The 13,910-nt window shown below is 29.9% G+C and overlaps 1 protein-coding gene across 1 annotated transcript; it reads right to left on the reverse strand.

Moving 5' to 3' along the window:
* Positions 1-10,505: 10,505 nt before the first annotated feature.
* Positions 10,506-11,402, reverse strand: LOC100527005 (uncharacterized). The gene is made up of 4 exons (NM_001250249.2): positions 11,238-11,402; positions 10,969-11,126; positions 10,795-10,872; positions 10,506-10,674 (listed from the first exon to the last, which is right to left on the reverse strand). Exons 1-4 carry the CDS (start codon positions 11,311-11,313, stop codon positions 10,540-10,542), a joined length of 447 nt encoding a protein of 148 aa, NP_001237178.1. The 5' UTR covers positions 11,314-11,402; the 3' UTR covers positions 10,506-10,539.
* Positions 11,403-13,910: the final 2,508 nt, after the last annotated feature.

Genomic DNA, 13,910 nt, shown 5'->3' on the forward strand with positions numbered 1-13,910 from the left:
CTAATGTTAATTCATGGATGTTGATTCATGACTGCAGGAATCTAGATCGGTTTCGTATAATGGAATGGAACTCAAATTTAAAATAAGAGAATATAAACTGTACACTAACATTATATAAGTTTTTTTATTATCATTAAATCATAAATCATCGTACATAATAAATTTATTAACTTTAACCATATAAACATTGACTTCTGATTACTTAATATTTAACAGTGACATTATATATATATATATATATATATATATATATATATATATATATATATATATATATATATATATTATGTATTATGTATTTTTGACCTTCCAAAAAAAAATATTGACATTATATAATAATAACTAAACTCTTAAAATAAAAGCAGCACAATGGGCTAATGTAAAAGATTTTTGTTATATTCTTATATACATTTTCTTGATGCCGACATAGAGGATGAGTAGTCCGTAACCATAATCTCCATTGACACTCAAAACAAGTCCCAAAATAATGGGAACACTTCTGTCTCTCTCTATCTCTTTAAAACTGTGGGAATGGGAAAACTTGCTTCAGTTATCAACAAGGAGACAAATAGGAAATATGCACTTGTTTGAGGGACAATGAGCTTTGCGTGGAAGTTAATGGCCTGATTAAATTAAGCCTACCAATAAATTAGAGGAAACTAGAACAAATTTGAATTAAGGTACGGACTGTGTAATAAGTCCGTGTTGACTTGGTCTGGCTGATTATGACATAATTATCCTTTTTTGCAAAGTCTAGTGATAGTTGTTGGCTCCATGTTTGATCCTAAGGTTTTTTAAACAATTACTACGATGTTTCTTAAAAACTCCGGGTACTGCCGTACTGGCATGCCGTCTAGGCCGGACATGGATTTTGCGTCGAATTTGCATTTTGCATACATACAAGTGCGAAATTACAATGGCAATTTTGGTTACTCCAACAATTTTTTTTTCTTAAGTGACAAAGAAAATAAAATTGAACGGTGTTTTGTTTTCCAGGGGACAAAATTAGTTAAAAAACTAATTGATAATTAAAAATTAATAATAAATTATTGAAAGTTTTTAAACTAATTTGTTAAAGTAACTGATAAATATAAAATGACATAAATAATATATTTAAAAAATTAATCAAAAATTAAATAAATATTTTAAGGATAAATAAAATAAAATATAAAATATTAGAAGATAAAAAACAATCATTTAAAAAACGTTACTTTAAATTGCATTTCAAAAAAATATTAGAAGTTACTTAAAAAATATATACAAAATAAACTAAAATGAATCGACAAACATCTCATTCCTATTTTTCCTTTGCTACAAGACATCCCTTCGATTATAAAATAATACAAAATCCATCATATTAATATTTGTAGTTAACTATCATTTCTATCATTATCCAGTCGTATGTGCACACAATATACTTAGATTACAGAACACTTCAATTGATCCAGTTTAAATAAGATTTCCAATACTTGGGCCTGAAAGTGATCAATAAATCCATATGAATCATTCAGATAATATTATTAATATGTAAAATAACACTTAATCACAAAACATACGTGAATTAACAAATCTTTTTCTACATATATTTTTTAACTAGAAAATATGACAAGTTCTATTTTTTTATAACCTAACACAAGAAATACAACTATGCAAGAGACCTAGGTGATAATTTACTCATATATAGTGTGTGCCTGTGATGAGTTTCTTACAGAATTACTAATCCTAACAAACAATAAGCGGAAAGTATTCTTCGGACTTTTGCTTTTGCTTACTTCAGCATCTATATTCTATACGACTATGGAAATTCATCACAACGTAAACAATGGACATCATCAAATTTTGCGGCTTGTTTCACACCATCGAAACCCAACGGCAATTGCCAAAACCTATTTATATTAAATTCTCCTCACAAGTTTGAAGTCTAAGTACTGCGTGGCTCATAATATGGGAAATTTAACAGCAACTATCAATACTTCAGTTTTTTTAAATTATTATTAAAGTAAAATATATCTAGGATCCTATAAAAATTAAAAATATTAATTTTATCTTCATAAAAAAATTTGAATTAATTTATTCTTTATAAAAATAAAACATATTTTTATTGGTTAATTTTATTTAACAGTTCTTCGACTTGACTAAGAGACTTAATTATTTTTTATCTCTACCTTCAAAGGAATGCTCAACAGACAGAATTCAATATTGTTTCATCTTTCTCTCTACTCACATCAGAAAATGTAAGGAAATCACTTAAAAAGTGAGTAAAAATTACATTTTTTAGAGGTTTTTAATTGTCATAGATTGTTTGATTCAATTTTGGGGAATTAAACTGCCACAAATTATTTAATTTATTTATAATCAAGTTACATGTGTGAGTCATGTCAGATGATCGTCTAACAAAGTTACCGTTGAGGATCAACAAAATATGTTATATTTTTATAGGAACCAAATTAATATGAAAAATTTTATGAAGAAGAAATTAATAGTTTTAAAATTTTACAAGAAACCCAAATATATTTTACTCTTATTATTATTTTCTATTTTTACCCTTTAAAAAAATCATTAATTATAGTGAGTCATACATTCATAAAAATAACTAACAACGTTTAGGAGCTTTTGTATACACTGTCTAACATGTAGGCAGTAAGTTTCCACGAGGACAATATATGCATATACCTAAGTGTTATTATGGGTGTGTTTGATTTCGTAAAAAGATAGGATAGACAGAACAACATTGTACAAGTAGTTGAGTCATATGATAACTTTTTGTATTATATGTTGTTGGATGGTCGATGCACACTACAGGTAATTTTGTGCTATATCCTATGTTGATGTGCTTATATACTGGACAAAATAATATAAAATTCTATTATAAAATCCTAGGTACATCAGCAACACCTTGACAACGCAACAAAGGAAAGGTACCTCCAAAGAGGAGGCGCGGCCCCTGACGCCACCGGGCGTAGGGTTTGATGGTGTGAGGTCGATACAGGGTCACAACGATGGTTGCGACAGCACAAAGCGACCTCGCCAGAATTGGCCAAAAGAAGGGAAAAAACATAACGAGAAGGAAGAAGATGACGATGAAAATATTTGGATAAATTAACAATGAAAAGAAAGAAATAATGAACAAAAGGGAACAATAGCAGCTCATACGACCCTCATCGTTAGCCAAGGTGCCCACACTGGCAGCCAAGGCAGTCTTGACCGGCAACCAAGGTACGACGTTTGGAACGAGAGGTTTAGAGAATGAGGCATATATGAAAAAAGAAAAAAAAGGTGTGAAATAATAAAAATTCATAAATTAGGGATAATATTGTATTTTTACTTTTGTTAGACACCAGACAAAAAGTTGTACTAAAGTTTAGTGAGTTACAAGTTTTTGTATATTTATTCCATCCATCATTTTTTACTTTGTATTATTCCTCAGTCATTCTTTAAATAAAACATTGGACAAATATTTTTGTGTTGTCCAATCCCTCAATTTGTAGCAAATCAAACGCATCCTATATATACAAAATTAGGCTCACACTACGTAAGGAATAAAAATATAAATCTACACACACACATATATATATATATATATATAACTTACAAATAAATAGACATTTCTTGTTAAAATCAGACTAATTTGGTTGAATACGCACGGCCATGGATTCAAGATTCTTTGTCATACCTAATTAAACGAGTTAGAATGAAAATAGTACTATCTAGAATAACCAAAAAGATGTCTAAAAAAACAAAAAAGAGGACGACTGAGAAAAAAGGTGAAAACTAGTCATTGGATTGAGACAATAGTTATAAAACTCTATCGTAAAAGAATAAAACATAAATTTAATACATAAAGGGGAAAATAAAATAAAATAATTAAAATGTTAAAAAATATTTTTGAAAACTCATAAGATTGACACACTAGTGTAAGATTCTGTTGCATTTAGGGATGAATTTAAAGATGGGTCTAGCTTGCAAAGCTTGCGTTTTAGACAAGCAGGATAAGCCTCATCCGCGGATAAAGCCTGCTAGTTCTGCATGCTTAACGGATCAAACTCAAAAATTCGATATAATTATATAGTTTTTTGAAAAAGAGGCCCATTATTCACCCGATTATAGACTAAACGGGTTGACCCATGAACCTGAGTCCATATGTCTACACCTAGTTGTGTTTCACATGTGTGAGAGAATAATCTCATTAATGAAAATATCAAAGTTTAGTTCTTTTCGTGTGCAAAATTTTCTTAAAACAAAGATAACCTACATACAACTAACGAAATTAGTCTTTAACTCAATAAATTATAGGACACATGTGATCTCTGACACATAACCAAATAAAAAATAATGTCTTAAGAAACACTACAAACTATTAATAAGAAACTTGAGTACCAAACCCAATTAATATGATCAATATAAAGTTTTTAGCTAACAAAAAATAGTTATATTATTGATACAATTCATACAACGTTTTATACAAAAACTCTTTTTGTGGTTATCTCTCTCTATCACGCATTTATTACATCTCATATTTCTCTTTGCTTTAGTTATATAATTTGTAGTATGAATTGTTATTATACAAAAATTCTTTGTGTTTATCCCCTTCTATCACATATTTATTATATCTCACATTTCTCTCTTTTTTAGTTATATAATTTATTGTATGAATTGTTATAATATTTTTCAATAAAAAAACTTTAAACTAATTAAAAATTGCTTATCAACGGACTCAACCACCACTCGCGGTGATTACGTAGAATTAGATGAATTTTAACTTTTTATCAATCCCACTCTAGTTCAGTTTTGTTTCAATTATGTTTGGTTCTAAGAAAATAAACGAAATGAAAGCATTAGAAAAAAAAAATGAATGAAAAGAAAGTAGAGTCAAACGTAAAGTTTGATTGAAGTGAAATAGACTTAAAAAGAAAAAATATTTAAATTAAAATGATTTGTAGGTAAGAAAAATAATCATATTAAATAAAATGTCATTGTTATTATTATTTAGAATTATTTTATTATTAATATTAATATTATTATTCATTATTATTTATTATTTATCTACTTATTTATTTATTATTATTAGGGTGTGAGGATAAAAATATTGTGGCCGTAATCAATATATGCAAAACATATAACCCATTGACTTTCCATACAAATTAGTTCACCCAAACAAAATTCTTTTGACTTTCTCTTTCTACTCTTTTTCACGCTTTTTACTTTCTTTCTTAGCTAAATCAACCAAACGAATTGTAAGTAGCGGTAAGCCAAGTGCCGTCCATACCATTAGCTCACTTTGAGAGACATTCGTAAACTATTACTCCTGTCTGATTGATTAAACAATCATTAGATTCTTATTCAAAAAGAAAGAAAAAAAAATCATTAGATGCTAACAAATTAAGACATGGCTTGATTGTGTGGAATGGAAAGGAATAAAAGATAATTTAAAAGAATATTTGAATTAAAGTAGTGTGCGAAGATATGAGATCCACACTATTTTTCTTAATTTACCAACCACTATGAATTTTTATTATGAAGAATAATTATTAAAAATTGAATTATCTCTTTAATAACTTTAACATTTTTGCCCTTGTAAATTAATATAATCTAATGGTCCCCCTAAATATTCCGAAATACAAAAAGTGTCAATTGGCCGATTCAAATCCGACCCTTGAGTATATTATACACTAAAATCACCTAAAAATAAGGACTAAAATCAAGTAATTAAAATTAGGACTCACATCAACATCCTCTTGTTAATATCAACTCTAGCTCCACAAAAATCCCCTATAGATACACAATATAGTTCCACAACATCTCAACACACTCATGTTAGTATTTTTTTTTTCTAATATTAGATGTCAAGTTAACAGATAACAAAATTAAGCAATTGCATATTGAAGAACCAAAGTTGCCCAAATGCTATATTATTGAGACCAAAAATACATTAAGCCTAATACTTAATACTTAAATACACATTGGTACGCGTTAGAAAATACATTACTGAAGAGTAAGAACCATGAATTTTTCCAAGCATCCTTTTTTACTTTACACTTAATCTAGTGTCCCCACAGGCATACTACATTTTCTATACTAATTTCCAAAGGTAACAAACTTGCTGCACCCATAGGGTAGGTATGTAAAGGACTTGACACGAAACCTACTTCAATAACTTCCTCACTTAATGCACACCCAAAAAGAAAAAGAAGTGCGTTCAGAGTTAAGGTTAGTCATATCAAAGGGAAGAAAAGGTTAGCCGTATCACATGTTTCGTCCTCCTTTCTCTCTCTTTTCCACTTTAATACTTAATTCTTACTAGATTAAGACGTAGTCATTGTTGACTAACCGAAACTTCCTAGTAACTTCGCGACCGAAAATTTGTGTCATTTCTCATGTATATTAAAGCAACTTTTGTCAGACGGAAACTACCAACTAATTTCGTGGAAAAAAAAAAACATTTTGAATTGTCAAGCAGAAGTGAACAAAATAAATAATGGATCCTGACAAGCAAAAACAAATCCTTCGCTGGCCTTCAGTACAACTTCGCAGCATCTTCTAACGTCTGACAGCCGAATAAATAGGGGAATCATGTACTCTCTAATAATTTAGAGTATATATGGATAGGTGTTGATAAAATTGATTTTGAATGAAATAATTTTATAAAATTAATTTAGGTTAAAATTAATTTTGACGTAATGTAATTTATATTTGAATATTTTATTATAAAATTAGATTAGGAGTAAAATTCAATACAAAATTTTGAAATTTAATAAAAAAATGACTTAAAATTGCTTCAACCCATAATCAATTCTGAAATCTTCCTTGATGTAAAACAAAATATGTAAAATGTATCTAAAATTAATTTTAGACTTAGAAATTCCTCAATATCAAACCAAACATGTACTTAGACAAATTATCCCCATCATTGATTTTTTATTAGTAAGCAACTATTTCGATTGGTTCTTGTCATCATCAAGAAACTTACTTTGATAAATAGAAAGGGGGACACAAAAGTCCCCCATCTGGTAACAAAAGAGATAAGTAATTTAAGTTAAATGTTCAGGTCGAGTCATCAAGTTGGCATGTGTCTATATACATGTTGATAGATATCCGAACAACAGTAATAAATTAAATATAAAAAACTTAATATTACTTTTTGTCCATTATGTTTCGCACTTATTTTACTTTAGTGCATTAAGTTTTAAAAGATTTATTTTAATATTTTATGTTTTTGAAATGTATTATTTTGATCTTTTTTCAATTTTCTGCTAGAAACAGAAGCATGGGAGATTAGAGCAAGAGTTCTCTCTTCGACAAAAGACAAAAACATAACCCTAACTCGCTATTAATCCAGATATGAACGAGAAAGTCATAGTGTAACTCTTTGTGAGATTTGCGAGCAAGACCTTCATAGTCATGCATGGTTGGACCGGACAAGTAGAGGATTTATCATTTGACATCAACAATCGGACTGGACGAAGACGAACAATGCAAAGAGAGACTGCGATGAGACAGTTGTTGTGTTAGGTGATGTGACAATTCTAGTTGGGTAAGGAGGTTAGGGTGGAGATGGAAGCAACGGCAGGACAATAATCTTTTTGGATCCACGAAGTAGAGCGACAAAAGAAGAAATAACAATAACAATAACAATAATAATAATAATAATAATAATAATAATAATAGAGTGAAGATTGTTGTTGTTTGTGATTTTAAATCCATATTCCTTTCATTTACTTAGTAATTTTCAGTTTTTTAAATAAAAAAGATTTAAACCATTTTAAAATTTAAAAATTAAAAGAACCCTAATGTTTTTGACATAAAATTAAAAAAAATGATCAAAATGATATTTTGTAAACATAAAGGACAAGAATATTAAAACTTAAGGTATCAAAGCTAAACATAATAAATCAAAAGTGGCATTAAAGTAATATAAAACTAAATGCATTATGACAAAAAAAATATAGTAAAAAGCTCCTCAATGGTCAAACAAATTTATTGACAAACTCGAACTACTGGAGAGAAAAAATGAAACAGATTTATCTGATTCGTTCGAGATCCAAACTAATTGAAATCAAGTTTCATTAGTTCAATTTGGATAGGACCCAAATATGAAAAATAATTAAATAAACCGATTGAGTTGTTTGATACGATTTTTCAATTTAATAGGAGAAAACAATGCTACTCTAAAGAAATGAAATTGAAATAGACCCAGCGAACTATGAGCGTAATCGGTGGGCAAGAAAATAAGAGCAAATTGGAAGAGCAAGAATCACTAAATGACAAACTCGATAAGACATCATGGAGGAAAAAAAGTGAAAATGTAATGACCATAATTTGCTTTTCACCCTTAATCCTTTGGTTTAGTGGTGGTTTGAACAGGTCGTAGACTCCAACCAGAATGCCCCGGGGTGGGGGGAAAACACTGTTCTTTTTCTTTTTTGCAAAGAAAGAAATTACGACAGATAGCTAAGGAACAAACTTTCGAGTTTCGAACTTGTACTATGTTACTCATAAGTCATAAATCATGGATTATTGGATTTTTCTTTGATTAATTTATGAGTTGCTACTTGCTAACAATAAAATGTCTATGGCTCATTTTGTCAAAAAAAAAAAAGCCCCCATATGTCAAAGCATTGGAAATTAACAAGTTGAAAAGGCCCATTTGCAAATTGCAGTTTGAAAGAGTGAGGGACAGAGACAAAGAGAAGAGATGACTTTAAGGAGAAGGCAATTGCTTTGTGCAACCAGTTCTTTTCTTGTGCACCCAGCACGAGATAAATAATTCCAATATTATCCTTCCGTACAGCTGATACAGGTTACGAATCCATAATAATCTTAATATAAATATGTAAACAAATTAATTATTAGATCAAAATTAATTGTCACAATTTATTATATAAATTTACATGTGCATTAAATATACATTAGAAATTTTAATATTATATATAACAACATTAAATATTTTATAACTCAGTTGGTAAGAGTATCGTGCTAATAACGCAAAAGTCACAAGTTTAATTGTAGCATGGACCATTAATTTTAAATTAATTCGTAAAAAAATTTTGAAAAAAAAATCGTATGAATCATTACGGATTGTCAATCCATAAGGTTATTATGGATTCACGATCCGTATCAGCTTTATGAAAGGGTAATATTGAAATTGTCCATCTTGTGCTGGGTGCACAAAGCAATTGCCTAAGGAGAATGGTCTATAGAAATATGCCCCAAAGCCCCTAATCAAATCCACAAGTCCAACATTCACGTTTGGAAAGTGAATTGCCAATTGTTTAAATTTTATTTTGGGCTGCAACACTAGTGGGCCAAAACATGCAAAAGAGATTTGGCCCGTAAAATCTTGGGTAAAAGAAGACATCAGGACATATTTCACCAACAGTTTACCCATAACCGGAAGCATCATTGATTTACATTCAAGAATAAACTTATGACTTCTAACCCAACCCCCATTTCTCCTTTATTACTTGAGCTATTCCTGAGAGGCTAAAAGGAACCATTAATTCGTTTAACTTCTCGATTAAAATTATCATAGATCAATAAATAGACATCAGATGTAGAGAGGAGGACGAACCACAGATAGTAAGGGGCACCGCCGGTGTATCAATAATTAAGAAATATAAAATATAATGTATCTCACATCTCATAATATGTTTGAAGTTTGAACTCTCAACCAAGGACACCAATAAAGCTAATCAGGGCAGAATGTCTACTAAAATAACAATGAAACTTGATTCCAAACTCAATCAAACAACCCCCAGAGCAAGTTGATAAGAATATGCATACTCAAAAAATTTAAGCTTTAATCTGCCTAGTCAGTTTAGAATCAACATGAACAAATTGTTAATATTACTTTGAAAAACCCTTCAACATTAACAACCAACCATGCAAGAGAAGGCAAAATAAATACATATGAAAAAAGTAAGCACTACATAGAGGTCAGGCTTCCAATAGAGCAATGTAAAAAGTAGACCAAACAGAAAAACAATAACACAGCATGATAAGAAGGAATTACTTAATGATAAAATTTTCCGATCCAATTCAATTAGACTTCAGCACAACCCCTCTGTCATTTTATCTTATGAAACAAACGTTCAAATAGATGAGATTAAAGTGTATTTTTTATGTTATGATGCAACTAGACAAACCTAACCCCTATGAAACTTATTAGTAAAATGATAGTCAAAACATAATTAAAAAATAAGAGCAAGACAAAACCTGGATACTGATTCCCCGAGCCCCATGAGATGGCAATTCCGATAACTAAATTATTTACTCATACGTATTTTTATTCAAGTCTGGATACTATTATTTAGCTTTTTCCCTTGTGAGTAAACAAATTAAAATTTATCTAATATGCGAGTGTTTACAATTTTAGGTTAAATGAATCGTTCCAATTTTAAATTTTATTAAAATCAAAATGGATAAAAGGAGGAATAGAAACGTAGGCGCGCACAAAAGGGGAAGTTGTAACTGGCAATAAACATTTCAACAACAGTAGGCATTGTAGAAAGGAATAAAATAAAAGTTGTATTTACAAATTCATCATTTGAGCATCATAATCCTTGAAAATTCTTCAAAGCTAACTTGACCATCCCCATCCAAATCTGCCTCTCTAATCATTTGTTCTGCCTCTTCATCTGTCAGCCTCTCTCCCAAATTCATCATTACGTGCCTCAGCTGTAAACACATCATAAAGTAGCTCTTTTAGTAAATAAACAATAAAACAAATGAAGGAGCTCAAGCAGAGATTCTGTTATTCAAGCATCGCAATACGTGTAACTGAGAATGTTAATTTACCTCAGTGGCGGATATGTATCCATTTTGATCTCTGTCAAATACTTTGAATGCTTCTCTCAGCTCTTCAGCTAGAGTTTCCTATAAATTTTGACAGACTTATTATGATCATTAGCGTCAAACAGCTAACTTTAAATCACCATTTATTTAATCAATGCTATGACTAGTTTATCTTACCTTCATTTTTCTTCCCATAATATTCAAGAACTCTTCAAAATCTATACTCCCATTCCCATCAATATCGACCTCACTAATCATGTCTTGGATTTCTTCTTTCGTTGGATTCCCTTCTAATGATCGGATAATGGTTGCCAATTCATCCACAGTAATGAATCCTAGACATCACCAACAATTCCCACAAAGTCAAAATCAATTCAAAAACCCCTTTTCACATCAAAATGAAAAAGTGAACAACAAATCATCAAGGTGTGACTAAAAAAACAAACCATCAGAGTCCTTGTCAATGAGGCAAAAGGCTTCATGGAATTCAGCAATCTGATCATCTGTCAGTGCTCCTGCCATGATTTGTGATGTGTTGTCAACTGAATTGGGAAAGCAAGAAAACTTATAAATGAGCAATGTGTGACACGGTCGTTATTTCGTTTGAGCCTGCCTTCTTTTGGCTTATACTAGTATATATAGAGAAGATGTGTCATGTGATGCGGTCATGTGGCCATTTTTTGTTCGAAAGTCAAAGATGATCAAAGTAGAAATTCCAATTCAAAAAGGCTACTTTTCCTGACTAGGGGAAATTTTCAATGCAGACGTTATGTTTAACCCAATTATTCATTCACAAAGTCAATGAAAACGCGACTGCAAGCTTCCTTCGCGGCAAATGTTAATATACATTGTGAGAAATAGTAGCATATATAGCCAGGGAATTGTGCACATGTTAACTTTATAAAGTTAAAATTAAGCCACTGTCGTGGAAACTTTTTTTATCGAAAATTATAAATGTGAGTATTTTCTTCTAAACATAATTTATTTTATATCAAAAATTAAAATTAAAATTTGAAATTATTTGATAAAGAAATACAAGTTAATAGTTATTAGCAGGTGTGCCGATCAGTGTTGTTATTGTCATGGAAAATTAATTACACATGACATGAGGGGTACAACATTTGAAAGACATGCAAAAGTTTATCGCTTTACATCAGACAGTAATTTTTTAGCCGAATAACATCCTATGAATACGCGTGTTGAATGTTGAACGATTTATTAAGCTTGACTTGACTCTTAATTTCCAGAAGAATAATAAACTATTACCTAGTCATTATATTTGTGTGGTGTAAAATAGTTCAACTCTGCTGATTATTGAATATTGATGATCAGTTTAATAAACGAATTTAATTATCTGTAAAAAAAAATATAACTATTGTATATAATAAATAATTCTAAACATGATTAAAATAAAAATAAGTAAGATGACACAAAGATTAAATGATATTGTAAACAAGTTCAACACCAACATAGATTAAATCACGGGGAACTCATATTTTGCCTTCCTTCCAAATAGGAAAGAAAGAGATGGAAAAGTTGATTTATACAATAAAAAGAAAAAAAAATGTCAATATCCTAACAAATTTTTTTCATTAAGAATATTGACGTTATTTTATAGACATATTTTTTCTTCTTTTTTCACTTTTTTATAACTTCTTTCTCTTCACTTTTTATATGACTAAACAAGAGTAATTTTGTTTCTTTTATTTTTCTTTTTTCTACTAAACAATCTATAGTTTTACTTTTTAGTCTTTTTCCTTTCTTTCATTTTTTTCCAAGCCTCTTCACCCAGCAATTAAAAGCATATATATATATATATATACCCATAACTCAGCAACTAGAAAAGGACATCCTTAATTAAGTGTGTTTAACTTAAAACAATTATGAGATGAGTCAAAAAACATGTGAGTGAAAAAAAAAAAATATTAAAAATTCATGTATTTATATGTAGAGACACTTATTAATCCTTAAAATCATCAAAGGGGTCTCAAAAAGATTATCTAAGGACCACTGAAAAGTCGACAATAAAATGTATTACAAACTACAAATGTTTCCTTCACGATTTAAATACACAAATTTTTAAAATATGGTTTTATTGTTTCGTCTATTAACATTAGGCAAATCATATATTCTTTTCACTTTTAATCCTAGTTGAGAATAGCAAAGGTATTTGCTTGTACAATAAGTTGACTTGTACTTTTAGCTTTTAGTTTTTTTTTGTTGAATTCCACAAAATAACTCAAGCAAAAAAACATTAAATTACTTTACAGGGTAAACCAAGCCTGTTGTTTTTGTATGCTGCCAAGGAATACTAATTTATTTGAATCTCTCTAAGATGACACTATTACAATTACAAAATCAGAGTTTTGAATCAGTATCAGCAAAAAACAAAACACAACATGCATAGGCACCGACACGGCTGCCACAACATAATAGCTAAGAAGCTTAAAAGAATGCGTGAAAAAAACCCAAATAGAAGGCAATAAAATGAAATATATTGAGATGTGAGATTCGTGCACAATGATGAAATCAAAGAATCAAACCATGTGTAAATATTCAATCACCTTCACCTTGGTACATCTGTGCTATGTTTTCTTTCATTCTTACAGTTTGTCTGGGAATCTGGCATAACTAAGAGCAAAGACATGAAAATACCACACAACTTTCTTCTTCCTAGTGAAGTGAGAACGTTTCATGAATTATGTTAGAAATTCCTTCATAATTAAGATTGATTCACATTCAAGTAAATATGCAAATTTAAATAAATTGGAAATTGATGAACACATTCAAAGGTATGCATAAGAAGTTGTGGAGCATTTTTCAAAGACTTGGAATTGCTTTCTTTGATCTTGAGACTTACACACTTCACTTAAGAAAGTGAAGATTAAAGTTACAAGCACCTTTGTAAATGTAACTCATTTATGGGCATCCACTATTAACTCTTGAAGGAAGTCACAACCTTCTCTTATAAATAGGGACGCTTGTGAAGAGTTGGAAAATTTCATCTCATCTCATACATAGAGAAGCAAAGCAAGAGTGATAATAAGAAAGAAAATTCTAGTTTCCACCACACTTTGTGAGAGTTGAGAGACATTGTAAATCATTTTTGTTAGATGAGG

This window comes from Glycine max, chromosome 3 (assembly GCF_000004515.6).
Source record: "Glycine max cultivar Williams 82 chromosome 3, Glycine_max_v4.0, whole genome shotgun sequence".
In the NCBI taxonomy this organism is placed as follows: domain Eukaryota; kingdom Viridiplantae; phylum Streptophyta; class Magnoliopsida; order Fabales; family Fabaceae; genus Glycine; species Glycine max.

Bases quoted from the DNA above. Each gene is read 5' to 3' on its own strand.
- LOC100527005 (NM_001250249.2), bottom strand. From the start codon at position 11,313: ATGGCAGGAGCACTGACAGATGATCAGATTGCTGAATTCCATGAAGCC. The intron at 11,127-11,237 runs GTTTGTTTTTTT...GGTGATGTCTAG, and splicing joins CATTGACAAGGACTCTGATG to GATTCATTACTGTGGATGAA. The intron at 10,873-10,968 runs GTAAGATAAACT...CAAAATTTATAG, and splicing joins TTATGGGAAGAAAAATGAAG to GAAACTCTAGCTGAAGAGCT.